At 37.7% G+C, this 23773-nt stretch overlaps 2 protein-coding genes across 11 annotated transcripts in view; one reads left to right on the plus strand and one right to left on the minus strand.

Moving 5' to 3' along the window:
* The window catches only part of GRIP2 (glutamate receptor interacting protein 2), a 513383-nt gene extending 506003 nt beyond the window's left edge, over window positions 1-7380 (plus strand). For all 5 annotated transcript variants that reach the window (XM_087954659.1, XM_087954657.1, XM_087954658.1 and 2 more), the window contains exons 23-24: window positions 465-611; window positions 5038-7380. In XM_087954659.1, coding sequence (XP_087810785.1) covers window positions 465-611; window positions 5038-5235 — 345 coding nt within the window. In that variant the 3' untranslated portion in view covers window positions 5236-7380. The remainder of the gene's footprint in view (window positions 1-464; window positions 612-5037) is intronic.
* Window positions 7381-13161: 5781 nt separating this feature from the next.
* The window catches only part of SLC6A6 (solute carrier family 6 member 6), a 50788-nt gene continuing 40176 nt past the window's right edge, over window positions 13162-23773 (minus strand). For all 6 annotated transcript variants that reach the window (XM_026678374.2, XM_026678367.2, XM_026678360.2 and 3 more), the window contains 5 exons: window positions 22099-22236; window positions 21262-21364; window positions 20452-20552; window positions 17267-17437; window positions 13162-15523 (listed from right to left, as the gene is read on the minus strand). In XM_026678374.2, the coding sequence (XP_026534159.1) occupies window positions 15383-15523; window positions 17267-17437; window positions 20452-20552; window positions 21262-21364; window positions 22099-22236 (654 nt within the window). In that variant the 3' untranslated portion in view covers window positions 13162-15382. The remainder of the gene's footprint in view (window positions 15524-17266; window positions 17438-20451; window positions 20553-21261; window positions 21365-22098; window positions 22237-23773) is intronic.

Here is a 23773-nt window from a genome sequence, read left to right on the forward strand (position 1 = left end):
ACAAACCTTGGTAAGGCATCTCTCACCTCTATTTTTTAAAACAATCAGGTTGGGTAAGTATAAGTTATCCCATGGAATAAGGTTTTGAATTCAAGTCTTCAGGGTCTGAAAAATAAGCTAGAGTGGTACTATGGACACTTCATGTTGCCCAAGTTGAATGTCTATGGAAATTCTCAGTCATCCAGGTCATGGTTGTCCCATAGGTGTTTTTGCAAAAGGCAACTGGACTTTGTTTTTCCATTTTTTCCCTTGAAGACACTTATGAGAACTGAAGAAGCTCCTTGGATGAGAAGTGAAACATCTTCAAAGAAAAACAAAGTCCAGTGGCCTTTTGAAAAAGCACCTTTGGGACAACCGAGTTATTGAATATTTTATAATGTCACTCTCCTTCTTGTCTAATTTCAATCTTGTATGCCCAACTTCATTTTTACCATCATCCCAATTAAAGTTGCCTTTTCCTATAGATGACAATTTACAAGGATCCTGAAACAGAAGACTTTGGGTTCAGTATCTCTGATGGCTTACTAGAAAAGGGTGTCTATGTGAATATGATCCGTCCAGGTGGGCCAGCTGACCAGTGTGGACTCAAGCCTTATGACAGAGTTCTCCAGGTAATCAGTCACAATGGGATGGGGGAAGAAAAATGGTTTCTTAAACAGTTGTTAGATGTGTATGCTCTAGTGGTGGGATTCAAACAATTTCACTACCAGTTCTGTGGGCATGGCTTGGTGGGTGTGGTAAAGGAAAGGATACTGTAAAATCTCAAATCAGAGGCGGTATTTGCCGGTTCTCCAAACTACTCAAAATTTTCGCTACCAGTTCTCCAGAACTGGTCAGAACCTCCTGAATACCACCTCTGGTATGCTCATCTAAAAGTCATTGGCTACCTGTGATTATTGAGAGATCCTACCTGAAACAGGCTTACCTTCCCTCTTTCTTCACATTATGCAATTTCACCTACAGTAAGGCAGCTGTGTTTGTGTCACTCGTTTAAAATTATGTCTGTGTTCTTAAATCTGGCCTTCTGTAGAGATTCTCAATCATCCAGGTCATGGTTATTCCAAAGGTGCTTTTGCTTCTCATCTAAGAAACTTCTTCAGATTCTGAAGAAGCTCCTTGGATTGAGAAGTGAAACATCTTCAAAACAGAAAACAAGAAAGTCCAGTTGTCTCCTAAAAAAGCACCTTTGGGACAAATCTGGCCTTCACTTCTAGAGCACTGGCATTCAGCTAAACTTTGCTCCATAATTCGGCCCTTTCTCCACCACCCAGTCATCATGCTGAGAAAATCCACTTAGTTATTTTAATTATTTTTTGCTTGTCATTGTCTTCTTCTCCACCGTTCCTCCCAAAGGAGCCCGGTGAGAACAAGCAATCTTCAATAAAGGCAATTAGATAAACAAGCAACCATAAAAGCAAACGGAAATGGAAGTAGGTAATAAAAACATTCCAATTAAAACAAAATCATGTTAAAAAAGCAACAAATCTCTGTGATTTGTCTGGGGGATGGGAGATTGGAAGGACAGATGGCTTTCCCTTCGGGCACAGAAGAAATTAAAAAACAGCTGGTGAAGGGAGTAGCAAAACAGGATCATTGTTGTAGCTAATTTCTTTTCCCCTCTGCCTGAGCTCCAAAGAAAACCTTTTCCCCACCTTGCTGTTTACCATAGGAAGGAATTTGTTTTTTAACCAGCAAAAAGGGAGTAACCAGCTTTCCTTTCTATACTTCTTGGTTTACCTCAGAAATGAGTTACTGGTAGTCCTCAACTTACAACCACAATTGAGCCCAAAGTTTATGTTGCTGAGACAATTGCTAAGTGAGTTTTGCCCCATTTTATGACCTTTCTTGCCACAGTTGTTCAGTGAATCATTGCAGTTGTTAAGTTAGTAGCAATAGCAGTAGCACTTATACTTATATATCGCTTCACAGTGCTTTACAGCCCACGCTAAGCAGTTTACGGATTCAGCATATTGGCCCCCAACAATCTGGGTCCTCATTTTACCCACCTCAGAAGGATGGAAGGCTGACTTCAACCTTGAGCCTGGGGAGATTCGAACTGCTGGCAATCAGTAGAGTTAGCCTGCAATACTGCACTCTAGCCACTGCGCTTACCAAGTCTAGTAATCCGGTTATTAAGTGAATCTGGTTTCCCCATTGACTTTGCTTGTCAGAAGGTCACAAAAGGGGATCACATGACCCTGGGATGCTGCATCTGTCCATCATAAATATGAACCAGTTGCCAAGCATCTGAATTTTGATCATGTGACCATGGAGACACTGCAATGGTCATAAGTGCGAAAAACAGTCATAAGTCACTTTTTGCAGTGTTATTGTAACTTTGAATGGTCACTAAATGAACTGTTGTAAATCGAGGACTACCCTGATGCAAAACTGCTAGACAACATGAAGGAGGCCATTGTTGTTGTTTTTTCTGCCAGTTAACTTCTCTCCTTTCTCTGACCTCTTTTCTCTACCGGCAGGGGAAAAATATTTTCCATTATTATTTAGTCACTGGGAAGATAGGAAACATTTTGTCCAGTACCCAGGAATTAAATTTTAAATTAGAAAGTATATTGATCTTCAGTCTGAGACATAGTTCTTTAAAATCCAATTCTGTCCACCTCTTGTTTTCCTTAGAAATATGTTTATTATGAAACATTTAGTAGGAAACAAAAAATTCAATTATTTCCCTTTCAGAAATATAAGCCACAGTGAAAGCCTCTTCCATTAGATGCATTTTGCCATCTTATCTGCCCATCCTTATATCCATAGTTTCTCCACTGTTGCCCCTGAATCTAGGCCCATGCCTGCTTCTTGCTGAAGGTAGTCTGGTTTTCAGTCTCCGAAGACTCTTTTCTCTTTTGTTTATGCTTCACAATCAAACACAGCAGTTCAGGAATCAAAATAGAAAACAAAAAACCTTCCAGGAGTTACTCTGTATGCAGATGTGTTTATAGCTGGCGAGTGCAACCCAACACACAGTTGTCCTTGAGGCACATGCATACTGAGGACAAAATTTACAGGCCTGCTCTTGAAATTCACATTTAGAGAGAATTTAAAATTTAGAAAGAGATTCACTTTTAGAACCTCGCCCCCCAAATCCAACCTTAATCACGCTTATTGCAGTAACGTCACAACATAACTAGCTGACCCCGCCATAGCCATGAAAGCCCTGCCATATTTTAGAAGGGCATCCCCCTCAAGATGGTCTCTCCACATGTCATCGTTAGCGAAGCGTACAAACCAGCATCTGCATTACCTGCATCATATGACAAGAACACATCTTTCTCCTTCTGTCCTGACCACTTTTTACAGAGGCACAATTGAAAGCATTTTAACAAACTGCATCTCTGTTTGGTTTGGTGGTAGCAGTGCCTCAGATAAAAAGTCCATACAGAGAGTGGTAAGAACAGCCTAGAAGATTACAGGAAGCTCCCTTCCTGTTATTTAGGATACTGCTTATAGGTGTTGTGTACTTAGAGTTCAAAGTGTTGTTAGAGACACCACCCACCCACTTCGTGGTCTGTTTTGGTTGCTCCCCTCTGGGAGGAGGTTTCAAAGTATTTCTAGCAGGACTACCAGATTCTGTTAAGAGCTTTGTTCCCTATGTCATCCGTAAACTTGCAAATTCATTTTTCTTGTCATGTACATATATACATCCAAACTAGACTGTGTTAGTTTCTCTGTGTCATATAATATCTGAGGGTATATGCATATGTATGTATGTGTGTATGTATGTATGTATGTATGTATGTATGTATGTATGTATGTGCCATTTATTTATTGTGCCATGTTTATGTAGTGTATATTGGAGGTGATGACCCTTTGAGAACCATATGCAACGAAATTTCATTTTAATGTATGCTGATTAGTATACATTCAAGTGACAATAAAGTTATTCTAAATCCTCTAAGTTCTAAGAATATTAGACCATCCGAATGAAGGGCAGCCACCCTCTGGCATGATGGGACAGAGGATCTTTCCCAACCCTGCTTAGATATTGCAAAGAGGGAAGGCCTTCAGCATGCCACCCTATTGGGATGAGTACATTTGTTTCTCAGCCATTCTTCCTAAAATATCAAAAGAGGCAATTGGTACAGTTTTCCTGCTCTTGTGGTTCATTTATTGCTGTTAGTTGTTTGTGGTTATTGTTACTGTGGCACTGCAAAAGTGTTACCGCTACTATTAGTGATCATCCATATTGTTCATGCCAGAATTGCCTTTTGTGGTGCCTGTCAGAGAGAAAGTAAAAGGGAGAAAAAGGCGGAAAACTCAAAATGCTTAACATTTAAATCGTCCCCTTCTCTCTTGGGTTGCAAAAGTATACAGGTCAGTATATTTTGGAAGTGAGGCTGCCAGATAAGGGATGTGATAGAATTCACGTTTGGCTCTGAAACTCTAGTCTGGAGGTTAAGGGGACTGCAAGAATGCAACATTTCACATCCTTATATGTTTCTTTTCCCCAAGTAAATAGGTATTCAGTTTTGAAATACAGCAGAATATGATTTGGCATGGGCTGGGTAGTCCACAGCTTAACACCATTCATTAAGCAACCGTTTAAAGCTATGACAGAGCTGAAAAAAGTGACTCACAACCAGTCCTTGTACTTATGACCATTGCAGAACCCCTAAGGTCCTGCGATTAAATTTTGGCTCCTTGGCAGCCAACATATATTTTACAATAGTTACAATGTCCCAGGGTCACACGATCACCATTTGCGACCTTCCCAGATGATTTCTGCCAAGCAAAGTCAATGTGCGAAGCCAGATTTTCTTAACAACCATGTGATTCACTTATCACAGTGATTTGTTTCATGACTATGGCAATAAAAAGATGTAAAACCGAGTGCAACTTGCTTCAGAAACACCCTGCTTAGCAATGGAAACTCCTGTCCCAATTGTGGTCATAAATCGGGGCAGGTTACTTGGCTGCCCTCAAGGTTATTTTGCAAAGAAGCAGTTGCTTGATTTTGCCCCCATCTCTCCATATTTTCCTTATTTTTCCTCTTATCTCACCATGGGTTTTCCATTCTTTCAGGTGAATTGCATCCGTACAAGGGACTTTGATTGCTCTCTGGCTGTTCCTCTGATATCTGAGGCAGGAAATAAGTTGGACGTTGTAATCAGTCGAAACCCCCTGGCTTTCATTGCCAATACTTGCCTACAGGAGCCAAGCAGCTTTCCAGACCAGCAGTCGGTTGGAGGGGAGGTGAAGACAAGCACACAGACACTCTGAAGGACAGCTAGGTTTGGTGTCTGCTCTTCTCAAGGTTCTGTGGGAGCTAAAAGAATTAATGGGTGTCTGTTGTGTGGTGTGTGAGGGTTTTTTGTTTTGGTTGTCGTTCATTTGTTTTCTTTTGCACTCGTGTTTATGCTTAATCTGCGTAATGTCAGTTGCTGTGAAGAGATGTTTCCTCTCCCCCAACCAATCACATTTTGAAGCCAACACAGCTTGGCTTTGAAGGTTCAAGCTGAGATGGAGTGAACTAGTCAGGGATGAGCCAGTTGCTGACAGCAACACCCAGAATAATTCACCCACAGAACACCCTTCCTCATCATATGAGTGTTTCCAATGCATGGGGTAATAGAGCACAGGCTTCTCTTCCCCAGTCTTGAAGGACTTGGATACATGGTGCTGTTTTTGTTTTGTTTAATCAAGTGAAGTTAATCTTAAAACGGATTCCCCCCTTTTTGTGTGAAAGACATCTCTACAACACTCCCTGAGCCCCTTCTCCAGTTCCCCTGCACACTCACAGATCACTGTCATGGATCCTTTTGTCACCAAGTGCACATTTTACTTTTGGATTTAATTTAAAAGGCAACCAGTTCATCGGGAAGATGAAGCTCTGACAAATACCTTCCCCATAATTTATTCTTTGGGAAATACCAGAAACACTTTTCACCTTCAAAATCCCCATAATTTATATTCTTTGGTTGGTAACAGAAGTAAGTTTCACCTTTAAAATATTGTCCAGCTTAATTTCTTACTGAGTTTCTTACTCTCCATCCACCATTTCTTGAAAGAACTTATTGTATAGCATTTCATGGGGAACATAAAGTCTCTTGGACCATCTATTTATTTTTGAGCACAAACAGAGCCCCAAAATTGTCCCCAGATGTTCTCTCTGTACAGAGTTATGAGTGGGCAGCTGAACATAAATCACTTGCATCGTCTTCTCCCTCTTAATGATCTGTGATGGTGGTGGTGGAAGGAACCTCGGTTACTCCGTAGCATGAGTGTCTCTCTAGATTGATATTGTACCTCCAAGTACACCCTCTGTGGATTGCACCAGTGCAATGTGTACATTTGTTTAACCCCACGATGATGCTTGACACTTTGTTGTAACCTATCAGTAGCAGCATCCCTGTCTTTTTCTATAATTACCTTTTTTTCCCCTATGACTTGTGAGCATGAAGCCTTTGTAAACCAGGACTTGGCATCAGCCTCCCGAGTCAAATCCTCTTGTAGCATTGCTGTGTGTGATATTCACATTCTTTCAAAGATCTTCCTACAGTTAACAATTTTAAAAGAAGCCATGATTTCTTCATTTCAAAAGGGGAAAATGCCAGGATTTGTGGTTCCTCCCTGGCCAGTCCACTAATGGGTTCTGGAACCACACTTTATTGTGACTATTTAAGTTGACCTTTCCTTGGGAATTTAGTTCATTGAATGGGCAAACTGGTTCCTCTCTTCCTTTCTAGTAATTTTAATTTTGTAGTCATTTTCTACGGTTTTGATCCGTATCAAGATGCCATGTTTTGGTCAAGATTGGAAACACCCTTTAGATAAGTCCATTGATCCAAGGTTGTTTTTGGTCTGAACCCAACCCAAGCTGTGAGCGTATATTTCTTTTTTTCTTTTTCTTTTCTTTTTGCTACTTCACAGCACTGCTCTCTGTGACTTTCTTATCAAGATGTGCATGCCTCTTATTGGGCTGTGTCTAGCTGTAGCCATTCTCTTCTCAAAGTATGCAATATTCCATACCATCGCTGCCATAACCTAGATAATGTGCCATAAAATAAACAAAAAAAAATATTGATGATGTGTGGAAAATGGGGGTTTTATATGCAATATTCTCATAATGGCAGAAGCTCCCTGTGGCTTCAATTAGGTTTTTAATGAAGACTTTTAATAAGGCTTTAAAAATGGTCCTTGTATCCCTTCCTATGCATTTTGAATGATATAAAAATGAAATGCATTAAATGTGTATTTTTATCCATATATTAAGAGTGTATTCCTGTACAAAGTATTTTTATATGCTAATTTTCTTATGTATCTATGAAAGCACAATATTCAAAGAATATTTTAGTCCTGTTTTGGACCTATTTGTAAATCTGTGTATTTAAATGGTATTATAATTCCTTAGATTTTTTTTAAATTAAATAAAGCAAAATAAATTATAATGTATGTTTTCTTTAGAAAGAACTTATCACAGTGTAAGGTATACCTCTACTTCCACAAAGGTAGCTCTAGCTTTATGATCATTATGAGAGCCAAAGGATTTATAATAGAAGCAAAGGAAACAAGTAAGATATCTTTTCTTACTGATAGACCTTTACTCCAAGGAAGTAAAGGTCTATCAGTATTAGTATTATTATTAATATCATATATTAATAATAATATTACTAATATCAGTATTAGTATTTCACAAGAAGAGTTCTCCACTCTTCTACTCGCTGTAGAATACCTTATGCCACCAGACTTGAAATTCTAGAACTTGAAAACCTTGAATTATGCCGTCTTCGGTCTGACTTAAGCATGGTATATAAAATCATACATTGCAATGTCCTACCTGTCAATGAATACTTCAGCTTCAACCATAACAACACAAGAGCACACAATAGATACAAACTCAAAGTTAACCGCACCAAACTTGATTGCAGGAAATACGACTTCAGCAACAGAGTGGTCAATGTCTGGAATACTCTACCCGACTCTGTAGTTTCTTCCCCAAACCCCAAAAACTTTAACCTTAGACTGTCTACTATTGACCTCACCCCTTCCTAAGAGGTCTGTAGGGGCGTGCATAAAGCGCACCAACGTGCCTACCGTCCCTGTCCTATTGTTTCTCTTATTCTTCTTTTATTTTTCTTATATGTAACCATTTCATGTATTCACAACTATGTATACACTTATACTTATTATCTTGGAAACAATTGACAAACAAACAAACAAACAAACAAACAAACAAACAAATAAATAAATAAATAAAGTATTTGTAAGATGGCAGCATTAGACATGTTCTACATTCTGCTATTGACATTCTGGAAAAATGGTGCCTCTTGTACCCAACTTGATCATGGTGCTGATTCTTACTTTGCTACATAACCTTACAAATAACTACAGAAATATGTTTATGAAATCACCAGAACTCAAATTTGCTGCTACGTTAATTTTACAGTAACTGTGAGGCTGACAGTAGACACTTATACACTGAGTTCTTATTTCCAGTTCATGTTAAAAAATATTGCTTCTAACATAGAGTCCTTTGTCTAACATCTTTGAGCCTTTTTAGGCAGGTATTATTCAGAGGTCTGACCCCTTGGGTAGCCATCAAGTGCTGCCTATTAAGGCACGGGATGGCTCTTTCTTGGAGAATTATACAATGAAATTACCCTTTCCTAGTAATGCTATGGCCTCCTTCATTTTGGATGAATTCTTATCCATGTGGAAGGAATCCTAGCTGGTCTACTTCTTATATAGTTCTTTTGTTAATAATTTGATCTCCTTTGGACCAAGAAAAACTTGGTTAAATTTGAAGCATTCAAGAGGATTTGCTCAAAATGTCTATTTGTCTGTAACCATGGGTGTCTGGGAGACTGTATGTATGTATGCATGTATTTCCTGCCTTTATTATTTTTTACAAATAATTCAAGGCAGTGAGTTATCCACCTTCCTTCTCCTATTTGCCATCCAACAACCACCTTGTGAGGGAGCTGGGACAGAATGGGCTGAGACAGAATGACTGGCCCAAGGTCACCCAGCTGGCTTTCATGGGTAAGGTGGGACTAGAACTCACAGTCTCCTGGGTTTTAGCTCGGTGCCTTCACCACTAGATTAAACTGACTCTGATAAAATACTAACCAACATCCTTTGTCCATCATGAGGAGAGCCCTTAACCTTTCCTGATACAATTTTTTATCTCCCTTGGAGAAAATGTCAAAATATTCCATGTAAGAATGACTCTGACTGTGTCCTCTCAAGGAAATTAAAACAATGCACATGTCTTCTTGCAATGCCCTGTTTTAGAACACACAGCATAATGAATTAATAATTCCTCTTCTGAATCACAGTCATGCGAAAATCATATGAGAACACTTCCTTTGCTCAATGTCAATATTCACAAGGGCTTGGTTCATTTAGAGAAAATTGATATTTATTTATTTACTTACCAGCTGTTCAATATCCTCTGTAATAAATCAGACAGCTACCGCTCAACATAATAAATTAGCTTAACACATAAAATACTGAATAAAAATTAAAGTAAACTTTGGAGAGGAAAAAAAGCCCACAAGAATGATTTATTCACTTTATACATGAAAGATTTTTATTGTTTATTTGCAATGATTACAAACTCATCTTAAAAAAGCAAAATGACTTTAAAATATTGATACCCATTTCATTTATCTAAAAAGCAAAACGGATAAAACTGCAAAATACAAACATTTACTGTGTACATGTACCAAAAAACACCTAATGTTCAGGGCTGAATACAAGCCAAATTCTTACTCCTATATAAATATTCCTTTCTGGAACAATGATGACAGTTTTAAAACTTCTTTTTTAAAAAATTATTCTAAAAATTATTTTTAAAAAGAGGATAGTGTCCTCTTAATCCACATAGCTACTCATTAGTAATAAGTGTGGATTTACAGAATTAAAAATGCACACCAACATTTTCAGTAGAAATAAAGATGTCTGCCTTATTTTATAACCATAAAACCTCTGGAGTGGCATTCCTTTCATGATTGCAACAGCACAACTACAGTAATGACACAAGAACGTTCTATTACAACAGTGAATTTATCAGAGTACTGCACTGACAGGTTGAGGTCCGGTGGGGAGACACATTAGTGAACAATCTCAGGCTACCATTTAGTTACTTACAATCCAACTCTCTCCATTCCTAGCAAATGTCACAGCCACTCAACATGATTTGGCTACAGTGTCACTGTCTGCCTGTTGCTGTGTAACGGCTGTTGCGAATCATTAGTGGGTAATTTGGGAGCTTGTTAGTCCTCTTTCTTCTCCCAAGACAGCTCGTTAACTATGCAATCTAGTTCTCGCTAACAAGAGAGCTTGTTAACTATGCAGTCTAGAACAGGATGTTCAGAAAGACAGCTATTTTAGTCCACTTGGCTTCTGAAATGACCAGGACTCAGCAAATGTGGGTTAGACATCTTCTGCATGTTCCCTGAGCCCAGCCACAAACTGTAAGATTAGGGCTCTAGCCCTGAGCACAGCCACTAGAAAGGAAGTTCCACTGAACATGGTATGGCTTATTTGCAAGTACATGTTTAGAATGAGTCTGTAGATCTCTGGAACAAGTATTCTCTTTGGCCAAATCTGCACAGAGTGTATTTTGAAATCTGCAAATGTCAACTTCTATTGTTTTTAGATAATGCATTATTTTCCTTTTGCCACATTTTTTTGATAGAAAAATACTGATTCTCTTCCAAAGATTTGGATCCAAATTGTGAAGCAAAGTTTCTGATCTAATTCTACAGATAGAAATATATGTCACAGAATAATATTATATTCATAAAGTGCATGGCCTTATTTTCTTTCCTGAAAAGAGCATGCATATTGCATTTTTCTTTTCCACTTCTCCTGCATAGCAGAATCAGAGTAGTTTAGCTTAAATGAAATGCAGATTAGGCAGGCCGCTATTCCTTTTAAACAGGATACAGAACTGGACATGGGCAGATGGAATATACTAATGCCAAAGATGGAACTGTAAGAAGGCTATGTGTGATTGTCTAAAATTACATTTTCCCTGCCAAGCATTAAGAGCGTGATCTCTTTTGGTAGACCAGTATAGACCTGCAAAAGCCGTCTTTTGGGTTTATCAAGATTACTTAATACTACGTGCAAGACTTTAAATTCTATCAGTGGCTATAATACAGGGCAAATGTAGGGGAGTAGAGAGATTGATGACTCAACTAGATACTTGGTCAAGAGTGTTGAATAGGCTGAAGTGTTCCTGATTTGCTTACCAGCAAGGGAAGATACTTAGTTTAGGATACATTTAAAAAAACTTTAAAAAGTTGAGTTTCAATTTTGGATTGATTGCTATAAACATTCAATTAAAAATTGTGCTTTTGGGGGATTATGATTGTTTTTCAGTAGACAATCACTTTTGGTTTATTTTTGCCCTATATCTGTAGCAATTGTGCATGTAAAGAATTTATGGAGTAAGAGTGGTTGTGTTAACGGAAAAAAAAATCTGGTCTTGGGCCATCTTAGCTAAACAAGCTATGGCCCCTGTTTTATCCATTTATTTTAGGTTTTATTTTATTTATTTTAGGTTTTCTTATATTAGAAACCATCTGTACCCCAGTTCTTCCTCTTCTCATCATATCTCTATTCCTGCTTCTATGGCCATTCAACAGTTAGTGATCAAATAATTTATTTCCATTAGGTTTTCAGCTGGGCTGATACTTATTCTGCCTTGTAAATTTAGTTTCATTGTAATCAAGTACAAATGTCTAAAGACAATATACTTTGAAATGTGAATTAGTTATACAATTATTTAACCATACCTTCCATTAGTACTATGGTTATTTGTGAGAATGTTGACAGCTTGAAAGATTGGACTAAGAGAAGGACACATTTCCAGACATCTAAAGAGCCTGCCTTGATTGGAAACAAGCCTGAAATGGCTGGTTGCAAACAGAGGTATGTCCAACTGTTTTGATTAGCAAATGCCCATTTAATGCTGCTATAACCTTTTTTTTTTAACCTTATACACATCTAGAGCAGTTTAGAAAACAAGCCATGTTTCCATGACAATGAACTGTTGCACTCTAATGTTCCTCCCAGCCCCCACCCCCTTTTTTGGAAATACAATGATGTCTTTGAATAAACATTAAGAATATCCCCACCATATCCAAACCAATTCACCCACAAGTTAGTCACAATACTGAATATTTAATTTCTTCATTACAAATGATGGATAAAATAGGCCACACAATTCTACAAAGTGAATTAGAAAAAAAAATCTTTTTGTAGTCATAAATAAGTAGAAAATACAAACGATTAATAGTTTTCCCTACCCTACCCCCTCCCATCCATTGGCCTTATTTGGCAGAATCTATTCATAACATTCAGATATAACACATTCTATTATTCACAAGTTTTGCTATGTGAAAATATGATCCTTGAAACAAACTGAAGGTTGATGGGCTGAATCTTATGTGACAATCTGATTAACTTTTTTTTCCTTGTAAGAGTCCTTCATGACTTCAGGTCATGACTATAAAACCTGTTTACTTTTTTAGCTGGAAAGAACTGATTCTGATTGCACAGTTTAACCTTGAAATGGGTTGGGTTCTACTCTTCTTAGATGGCAGTCTACAGGATGGGACTGATTCTCTGGTTTGTTCTTGAAAAACATCCTCTCATGCTATGTGCTTTAGCGTAGTCCCTTGGTTGATATATCTGCTTTTGGTTCAGTGGCTGTTCTTGAAACTAGCAAAATATTGCACTATCTTTCATGTAAAATGCACCAGGGAAGTCAAGTGAATGAACTGTTAAACTCGCCTTCATCCTAATTTCTTGCTGTCTTCAATGATATCAAGGACTTGTGGTTCATTTAATTAAGCTGCAGTCCAATCTGGAATGCAATGGGGTTTGCAATACCAATGCCCTGCATCTTTGGTTTTGCAGGATCAAAAAATGAAGCCACATAGTAGCTTTCTCTTGGCTTCCTTGCTTCTTCTGTAACTAACCCTTTTACTGGCCATTTTTCAGTATAGTAGGAAGATAAACATTTCCAAAGGATTTGTACTCTGGAAGTGTTTACTCATCAGCTCTTGGTAACAAGAAAGCAAAGCATTCTGTTCATGGCCTTCTGCATATACTGCAAGCTCTGTTCCCTCAAATAAAATAAATCACAGACCCCATCCACAAACAAATATTAGCTAAACAAGACACCTGAAATAACTGTTTTGGTCCTTTATTTACAGTTCTTTTATATATATATATATAAAACTAACATAACAAGTATGTGCATATTGCATATGCAGTGGCCATAAAGAGCATAAGACACAAACTGATTCTTAATTTCTTTCTTTTCTTAAAGCACATAGGAATGTTTTCAAATACTGGCTAAGTTCCAGTTTCGACTACAGTATCTTGATTGACAGACAAAATTAGCAGAAAGGAAAGGGGCTTTGCTATTTCTGGCTCACAACCTTGCTCAAATTGTGTTTATTACCAATAAAAAGCTTAAAGGGGGCACCCTTCCCCCAAGATCAATGCCCATATGGAAAAGGATTGAGCCACTACTCAATGAAGGTTGAAAACAAAACATAAGCTTTGCAGGATCTGGGGTGAGTTTTCCAGAGGCAAATCCTCATTTTGGGAAAAGTGGGGAACTTACCAATAAAACTCCCATTGAGTATTTTATGCCTCGTTCAATCTAAAATAAATTTATAGCTTACTTGATCTCCTTGTGTTTCCTTGGATCAATGGATATAAACGATGACAGTTTAAACCTGTGAATATCAGTCTACTCTTTTCTTTTCTCAACTGTATTCCTTCTGTGCTTTGTTGTAGTAGCTTCATCAATAGGTTCTAGTGCACAACGATGACAGTTTAAACCTGTGAATATCAGTCTACTCTTCTTTTCTCAACTGTATTCCTTCTGTGCTTTGTTGTAGTAGCTTCATCAATAGGTTCTAGTGCACAACGATGACAGTTTAAACCTGTGAATATCAGTCTACTCTTTTCTTTCCTCAACTGTATTCCTTCTGTGCTTTGTTGTAGTAGCTTCATCAATACGTTCTAGTGCACTTTTTTCTGCATCTGCACTCAACGCTATGCAACTTAGCTGACTGCTATGATATACGCCCAATATTCCTTTTTTCGTTCTAACAAAGATAAAGTTTGGCAAATTTGTGACTTTAAATATGGTTTGCAGCATCTTTGTAAATGTAATATTATATAATGAGTTTAATGACACTAAGCTAACGTTCTAATAAAATCTAAGTCCAAACGACTTCTTTCTCAGGTGCAGACTACAAGAATGGGCCAGTTTTTATACTATTTAGTTACATGATTACACTGTCAAATTTATATTCCTGTCTAAGGCTCAGATAACAATAGGTGACAGATTCAGGCTTACCAGTATTTTATATCATCTTTTAGATAATCCCTCTAAAATCTATGAGAAATTCAACCGTACTCTATATTTAAGTCTGCATAGAAACTGTCTTTGTTAGTGAAAGTAGAATCAATTCCTCCGGTGATGGAAGAAACCATCTCCTCTGCCCCCAAAAGATTATTAAAATGCCTTTCTAGCAAGAATGATTCTGCCACCTTCTTAAGAGCATGTTCACAAGCTGCTCAGATTATTCCCCTAGTTCCAACCCCAGCTTATAATTATTTATTTATCAAATTTACATGGCCACCCATCCCCCACAAAAAAAAATGGCTGGCATACAATTGAAGCTACAATATTGCAGCTTCCAATTATCACATAAATATATTGTCACATGGTTCACAGCAACATAAAATCATGTACTCCCTCTTTAATTCTTTTTGTATCTAGCAGACCATAGTGCCACACCTTGAAAAACCAGTTTCTAAAATGCCACAGCTTTTTTTTTTTTTTTGGTTAAAAAAGTCCAAAATAACATTTTGCACTACACTGTTCCCAACCACATCAACACCCAGAGGAACCTAAAACTTGTATATGTGTACATGTATGCATACATATCAGCACAATCCTACATATGTCTACTCAGAAGTAAGTCCCATAAGAAATTATGTTCATTGAGGCATATTTGCAAGATAGTATTCATAGGATTGTGCCTGGGTATACTGTTGGCAAGAAGAATCAACTAAAAATGGTAAAGTAGCTGTATGAATAAAAGTTAGTTAGATATGCTGTGTGGAAAACAGAAGATAAATTCCTGCAGTGTGCCTAATTTGATATGAAAGCTCTGTTTCTAAATAGAGCAGGACAGCCATCTGCTGTGATTTACTTTACAAAATATTAAAAAATAAAAACCAAACACACACAAAAATTACTTTTCTCTATGAGAAATAAAAATAACCCTAGTGCAAATATAAAGCTCTGTAAACCTGGTCCTATGAAAGATTCTATGGTTAGTAAACAGCAGTTTTAAAGCAGGTGTCCTCCTCTCATAGAGAGAGCTCACATTGTTGTCTCCACGATGACATGACTTGGCTTGATCAGTTCTCCGTTGGCCAGGCCAGGAGGGCCAAACGTGGCAGCAACCTCTGTTTCTTTGTCCCACCGCGTGATCTCACGAGGAGCAGCCATTGTCTTCACCCTCTGGGAAGAAATGTGTACATGGAAATTAAGAGACTCCCAGATAAATTTATGGACGTTAAGGCTATATTAAATATTCAGGATGTTGCCTATTTTGATTTCAATAGGAAGAGGTAACTTAGGAATATAGCAAAGTTTAAATACAGTAGTTATTGGCTGTTGCTTTTTCCAAATTCACACAGCCATGAAAAAGACAATAGGTACTATACATATTATTAAATATGCTATTTACCATGAAATAGAATAAGAGAAATTGTTATCTTTCCTTGAAAGCCAATTTCAGTTTGATTAAAATAACTATTTTAAAATGGCTCTTTCTTTATGAATTTCCAGTTGACTATCTATCTATTGAGGAAGTAGAGCAAAAGATTGAATAAGGAGCTTTCCCTACTTTATTTCATACACTTCAAATAGCAGAAGGATTCTGATTCACATGCTTAGTTAAGCAAGCGTGACCATTATCAAGCAACTTATTTATAGATGATGTGACAACCAATTGGGTATGGTTTGATTCCAAAAGCCACTGTCTACAAGATAACCCCTTACCAAGCTGGGATGCGAAAACTGATCTTATCATTAGGAAAGTGTACAGTGTGTAAAAGGGGGAGACCAATTAGGAAGGTAAAGCAAGGAAGGATGTCAAATTTCCACTAGGTGGCTCCCAAACTCAATATTGCAGCTAATGAAGTTACCTCTTTCCACTCTGCGCATGATACAAATGAAATGTGCAACTTTTATGAAGTGTGCATAAGGGGAGACGTGTTACCCGAGAATACCACAGGATTTCCTGATCTTGGAAATCTTTTTGAAATCTGCTATCAAAATTTATCCTAACTTTTCTGTGACTCCATGGCTAGGTTCTATATAAATGAGTCAGCCTGGTATGGTGTTTTAAGGCCTCCGGGCTAGAAACTGAGTCTATGAGTTCCAGTCCAGTCCTAGGTGTGAAACCGGCTGGGTGACTTTGGATTGGTCCTTCTTTCTCGGCCAAGGGCAAATCACTTTTGAAGACAGTGTTGTCGAGGAAACACATGATTTGTTCAGGAAGTTGAAAGGATACAAATTTGACTTCAGAATATGCAAAGCATATATATATTTGCATGTTGATTTTATGACACTATGTACTCAAGTACTTGAATGTTCTTTATATGAGAAAATATAGTGCAAAAGTCAAGCAAAACGCACTGATTATTGGATAGCGATCAAGTTCTATATCATGGTCCTGCCTTGGTGACTTGCTATGGTATGCTATGGTGTCCCAAAAATAATAGACATTTTCTCACCGTAGGACAGAAACACTATCAGGGCTGAAAAAGTTGAAAGTCTCAGCTTTAGGAAAATAATCTGGGATAGAACGTTTACAATTCTAGTGATACAAATTTGATTTGTTCATTTAGCAGCATACCAATGTTTAAGCTCTCCTGTCTGAATTCCATTTTACAACTATCCAGCTGCTGAATTTGTTTTAACACACTTTTCTAGTATGTGAATATGATAAGACAGATGTTTTAAACATTGCACCGAATCTTGCCTTGTTCTAGTCAATACAGAAACAGACTAAACATATGTCAAAACAGTGCCTGTGCAAATAACGTCATTTGCTGAAATGAATGACTTGAGAACATCTTTGTAGCTGTAGAAACTGCACGCAGGCCCTGAACTGTGGCATTAAGGGATCAGGAAGACAGCTGCAAAGCTGTTTGGATGCTTAAAAGTTCTGATAGTTGATAGTTGTTTTGGACTTACCTCCAGAAGAGAGCCATCTGACTGCAGAATACGGATAACTGTAACCAGTGGGATGCAGATCATAGATGAAAGAGCAAGTATCCAACCCAGACCGATTGCCCACGTAGGGTAGATGTAATCCTTGTTGTAGGTCAGGGGGGTATACTTGACTAGAGAAAATATGAAGCACCCCTGTGTCAGGGAAATAAAACAAAAAAAAGATTCAAACACAAGGAAACAATTATGCTTTCTTCAACCAACAGTTTATACAGTGGAGTAAGCCACCAACAGTGCTTCAAACACCTTTCAGTGGCTCCCTGGAGCCCTTTTAATTGTGATTGTTAAAATCAACAGAATTTTTAGAGGTAAATGATAATGTAAAACTCTAAAATAAGCCAAGCGCCATTCTTTAAAAAAAATTCTTAAAACCCAAGGAGAAGTGTGAAAATTTTGGCTCCTCCCCTTCACTTCATTATCATATCTATTGTGCCCTTACTTCCCAAATATTACCCAGCTTTGATTTACATTATCAGTAATCAGTCTAATGAAAGGAAACTGAAATTGACAATAAACTTTTTTTTTTCAAGGACAGAGGTTTTTTTTTTTTTCAAGGACAGAGGGGTCTCTTTTGATTCCTAAATCTTCATAGTCTTTTTGTCTTCCTACAGATGGCTGTATTTCTTGAGAGTCTTGGGACTCTGAACGTACCCCTCTAACCCTTGCAAGGGCTTAGGAATGAATTAATCTTTAAATGGGGAGGGAAAATGTTCATAAAATTGTACTTTAAAACTCAGGTTGTGTTATGTTAAACAAGAAGTCAGATAAGCCAGTTTTGTTTTCCTTGTTCCTTCAATATTCAAGTTTCACCGCAAGTATAAATAATTATGGTGTGCAGTAAAGCATGAAAATTAACTTGAGTTGTGTTACCATACACCACAAAGAAGAAAGGTCTTTTATATGTCCATAACACTGTCTATTTGTCTTTACCTAGAGTTGCATAACACACTGCCCGATCTATTCAGCTGTTCTATTACATTTGGAGAAAAGGATGTTTTTGACAAATATGTATAAGTCTGCTGCCTGGCTGAACTGAAGAAAAAAAAGTAGAAACTTGGGCTCCACAAATGCCAGTGACTTTAAAAACAAGCTTGGAACCCTTCTCAAATGCAATCTTTATACGCACATAGGATGTTTTTTTGCCACAAGTGGCTTTATAGCTGTTTAAAAAAAAATGTGCTGCCATTTTAGTTAACAGCTAGTACAATAAAAGAAGCACAACCATCAGCAACTGAAAGAGCCTCTGAATTATCACAAAAAGCATTTAGTGATGGCACTGAAAGCTTGACATAGGTTCTTGCTTGTACAGTGCCCTGTATGCAGTTATGTTGCCTTAATTTCTAATCAACACTAAACCTCTTCCTTTCCCATTAGTCTGCCAACCAGCTACCACTGTACATTTTTGGTCCAGTGGCTACAATCAGAATTTCGAGAGCGGGTAGTTGGCAATCTTACAGAAAAACCTTGTGGATATGGAAATGACTAACATTGTGGAAATCGCTAACACTGCGGTTTTCACCAACTAAAGTACTAATTTACTGTAAGACAAGCTACCTTATAATAACAGTCATGATAGACTGTTTCCATGAGGATTAAATTCAAATTTCCAGATGTCCTTGCCATTCATATAATTCTTGCCCGGAGTAGGCATTTTCAAAACCTAGTCTTATCTCCAGTTTTGGAAGAGCTTACAATGCATTCATTGCTGTGTCTGCCTTCTGCCTTCTCACATAGTATATTTTTCAGCTAGGTCAGCAGGGAAGGCCTTGCAGTTGTCCAACACCTTTTTACAAATGAACTATTTTCTAAGCTTTGGAGAGGAGAATAATGGGATACTTGGGCATTCCTACTTAAAACAGAAGGGATGTGCTTAGAACTCAAACATAATGATTGGAGAAGGAAAATGTATGTCTTTCACCATGTGGGTGCTCACTGTAGAAAAGCTATTGCTGGTGGCATTTGCTTTACCTCCAATGAGAAGGTGGTTCATAAAAGGGTCTTTCAAGATTTTAATAGACAGATGGGTGATCTGGGATCTGTGGGCACAGACCAGGGGTGGGATTCAACCGGTGTTACTATTGGTTCGGTGACTATGTTTTGTGCATGCTGCGTGCACACCAGACACATGCATGTAAAAGAACCTTAAGCTATTTCACCCGGAGAGCTGAAAAGTGCAGTGTACAGGTGCGCAGCATTTGAAAAGCCTCTTTTTCCCTATTTTTTCAACCTTAGCTGTGCCGCACAAAGCAGATGAGGTTGAAAAAGCAGGAAATAAAGGACAGGGAAGAGCCTGGGTGGGCGGGTGGGCCAAACAGCAGCAAACACAGAACCGGTTCTGTGTCCGCTGCTCTTCAGAGCTACCGGTTCTATAGAGCTGGGCAGAACCAGCAGCATTCTACCCCGGCACAGACTCTTGGCGCAACTGACTATTTTAGAAGTTTCTTTTAATTCAAACATAGAAAGTTTAAGACACTCTTGATTCCACATAGTTCCTTAGGCATTTTTAGAAAACAAAAATAATAGATAGCCACAGTCCAGTGTTTTGTTTGGAAATGGCCAGTCTTATCCAGAAAAAAGAACCAGACCAAAATACTAATAGCAATAGCACTTAGACTTATACATACCCCCATAGTGTTTTACAGCTCCCTCTTGGCAGTTTACAATGTCAGCACATTTCCCCACCCAAAATCTGGGTCCTCATTTTACAGGTCTTGGAAGGATAGAAAGCTGAGCCAACCTTAAGCCCATCAGGAACCAACTCCAAAATGTGGGCAGAGTTAGCATGTGCAATACTGCACAGTACCTGGGTCATCAGTCACCATCACAGTGATAGCCAATTAGTAAACAAAACAATGTCCACACAATCACTCAGTATGGATGCTATTATCTACATGTTCTCAAAATTTTAGATGAACCCATCCTTCACCTCAAAATTGCTCCTTTAATGCCAAAAGTAACATGTCAGCTACATAAGCCAGTTACAGGTCAGTAAAAATCTTGCAATCAATGAAGAGTTTACATATTAAACACATTACTCATTAAACACTTACCTATTCAATCTCATTTCTTTTCAGACAATGCAAGGAACAAAAAGCTAACTTACAAAAATGTTCTAAGTCAAGTTTAGGCAAAGACATATCCAGCCTTACCACACAGAGAATTGGTGTGATTACAATCCAGCTCCATTTCATCCAAGGACCAGGCCTGTAACCAATCATATCTTCAATGGCATCGTAAAAATTGTCAGCGCCTAGAATTTCAGCACAGAAGAAAGTAATTGTATTATTCTGCATATTCTGCCTATGTGTGCTCTATAGCTATGTTAAATTTTCAAGGAGAAATGCATTTATTGTGTTGAGTGTGTGAAAAGCTCCATGAAAGCCTTTAATTTTTGCTTTTCTTCTACACTTTTATTCTCCTAAGCTTTGGTGTTCTTAAATTTGGAAAGGGCCTCCTTTATCTCCTTGTGTAGTTGATTCAACTAACCAGATATTGTGAAATAAAAGTGATGGCATCGTTCAGCCAGCACATTGCTACTTAAGGTATTCTATAGATAAGTTTCCTTCTTTGTACCAAGCAGATAAAAAGCAATGCGGGGAGGGGGAATACTGTGGTTCTTGGCCCTTAAAATCTGTCCTTTTATGACTTTAGGAGGTCAGGCGGACTTTTACAGCCTTAAAATGAAGCATTACAAGAAAGAGGAAAGCAATGAACTCAGTTTCTTGGAGGTCAAGTGAGAATGTTTTCCAAGAAGTTTGAAGTACTTGGCTGAGTCCCCATTATGCAGAGAAGCCATGTAATAAATTCCTTCCTTGGCCTGTAAGGTTTCATCTCTCTGTCCTTCCTCTATCCTCTATTCAGTTTGTCTCTGGGAACTATATTAGAGTGTTGCAAGATCTCTGTAGCTTTCAGTACCGCTGTAGGGAAATGGTCATATCAGAACTTAACTTCCAACTTACCATAAACCCAGGCTACAGCAATGCATTCAAAGAATGCGACCCACAAAAGGCATACACCACTAGCTGCATAGTAGTCAAAGAGTTGAAACACATACATGCCACCCTGAAAAAGGACAAAAAAGGAATCCCAGTTGGTATTAATGCACCAACACAAAGATACACATGAAACATGCAATGTAAAAATAATAAAGTGACTTTTATATTTTTAACTCACTATTCACAAAATTTCCTGCCAGGAAATACAATTGCCAGTCTTTAAACACAACCCTGATGCGGTCTTCAATGAAATTGGGTTTGACACCCTTGTCCTAAAGCATGGTATTTTCTTTCATGCACGGCATTATCTAGAATGCCATGTTACAATATTCTGAATATGAGATAGACATAATTTCCCACACATTCTATGTTTAATTAGCTTCTTTTTGTATCTGTCTATTTCACACACAAGAATGTGGTATATTACACAGTTGATTATAATCTTGTAGAATATAATGCTTCATCATAGCAGAAGTAACACTATAAAGTTTGAATCGACATGAATCTAGATTGGAATATGTGTTAAATTTAGACAGGACAGAGGGGTTTAAATGATTTGCAGAGTAATTCTTTGAAGAATTCTTTCTGTCTCTCCTATTTACTTGGGCAGAAGCTCTCCAGGTTTTTCAGGCAGAATATGTGTTTCACAACACCTAATCATTCTAAATAAAGATGGCAAGGAGCATCTCCTGGGAACTTCCTTGTGCAAAGCACTGGTTTTACCATTATGTCATGACGACGACTCCTTGCATTGTAACTTCATTGAATAGAAAAAGAAAAGCAACACCACTAATTCCTTACTTCAGTCACCATAGATAGTCCCAGAAGATAGCTGAGGAAACAGATTATAGCAATGAAGATTTCCCGTCGGTAACCCTTCCTTAGGAAGGATGGGTACAGATCAACTAACGAGGTGATCTGCCCTTCAACTTCAACAAACTGCAGGGGAGAATAAACAAATGAGTGGGTTAATGCAATGTGTTATTTTATTCTTGCCTAAAAATGTATCCCTTATAAAAGAAAATTAGTATTCACCATTTATTTACATAGTAGTTAACGTTTCAATATTGAAGACTGGAGCTGATAATAAGCTTTTAGTGGGTTTACTGATTTCCCTTTCACTTCCTAATTAGATGTGAATTTGGTTACTGCAAGCATCAAACTTATGAATAAAAGGAGAAATAAGGTAGTAAAGAGATAGAGCTGTTTGCAGACTCTCCAGGGTAAAACCAAGTAATTCTTGGAAGGAACTTGATAAAACTGTTTTCCATGGAAAGCCTGCATGACAACAGGTTTTCATAATTTCTCAACAGAAAAATATTTCTACCCTCTCATTTCCTTCTAGCATGGATCAGACATCCTCAGAGAAGGAGTTCTATGGGGGGGGGGACCCCCTATTTCCATGCAGCCTTTTAAACTGTAGATTTAAGAAAGCTGGCTTCCATTTTCCCTACTAAAAATTTAATATAAACCATGGTTAAATGAAGGGAAAATTCTAGGGGTACAGGTCGTCCTCTACTGACAAACACAACTGAGCACAAAATTTTCATTGCTAAACAAGACAGATGTTAAATGAGTTTTGCCCCATTTTATGATCTTCTTGACACACTTGTTAAGTGAATCCGGCTTCCCCACTGACTTTGCTTGTCAGAAGTTTATAAAAGGTGATCACATGACCCCAGGACACTGCAAACATCATAAATATATGCCAGTTGCCAAATGTCTGAATTCTGATCGCATGACTATGGAGGTGCTACAATAGTGATGAGTGTGGAAAACAATCATAAATCACTTTTTTCAATGCTGTTGTAACTTTGAATGGTCACTAAACAAGGGGTTATAAATTGAGGACTAGCTGTAACAAACACTGCATATGTATGCTCTTTGTAAATCCAAGCATATTAACATATTACTCTTTGTAAATCCAAACATATTAAAACCTTAAGATAATTTTAGTTGCCCCACTCTTCTATATTAATGTTTTAATAAAATGGAGCAAACAGCTATGATATACTAATATAAAAACAAAGCAAGATAGGCAATAACAACAAATGCCATTATTAGAAAAATAAAATTTAGTACTAGGTGAAAGTATGGAATGTAGGTGCTCAAAATGTTCACCCAATTATCTATGAATATACACAAAGATACACATGCAAGCATGCATAGTCCCATTTTTAAAAACCCTTCCTTTTAAAAATCTGTAATCTTTTAGCTTTTGTCTTGTTTTGCAGTTCACTTAGTAAAAATAAACTACCTTTGTGTACTGGCTAAAAAGAACCCTAAAGAGGGGTTTTAGTAAATGTTCTATTTATATAAGTAATTTGATAATAAATCACACTTTACAGAGGGAAGTTTAGTATCATGTTTTTTTTAAAGTAAGCAATTGTCACATAGAACTAGTTCTACAATGCTTTTGTGAGCTGACATTCTTCCATGACTTGCAATTTTTTGTTTATTATTTCATTAAAGGGAA

Source organism: Notechis scutatus, chromosome 2 (assembly GCF_049901735.1).
Source record: "Notechis scutatus isolate UNSWTSFEM ecotype Mainland chromosome 2, rNotScu1.2, whole genome shotgun sequence".
NCBI lineage: Eukaryota > Metazoa > Chordata > Lepidosauria > Squamata > Elapidae > Notechis > Notechis scutatus.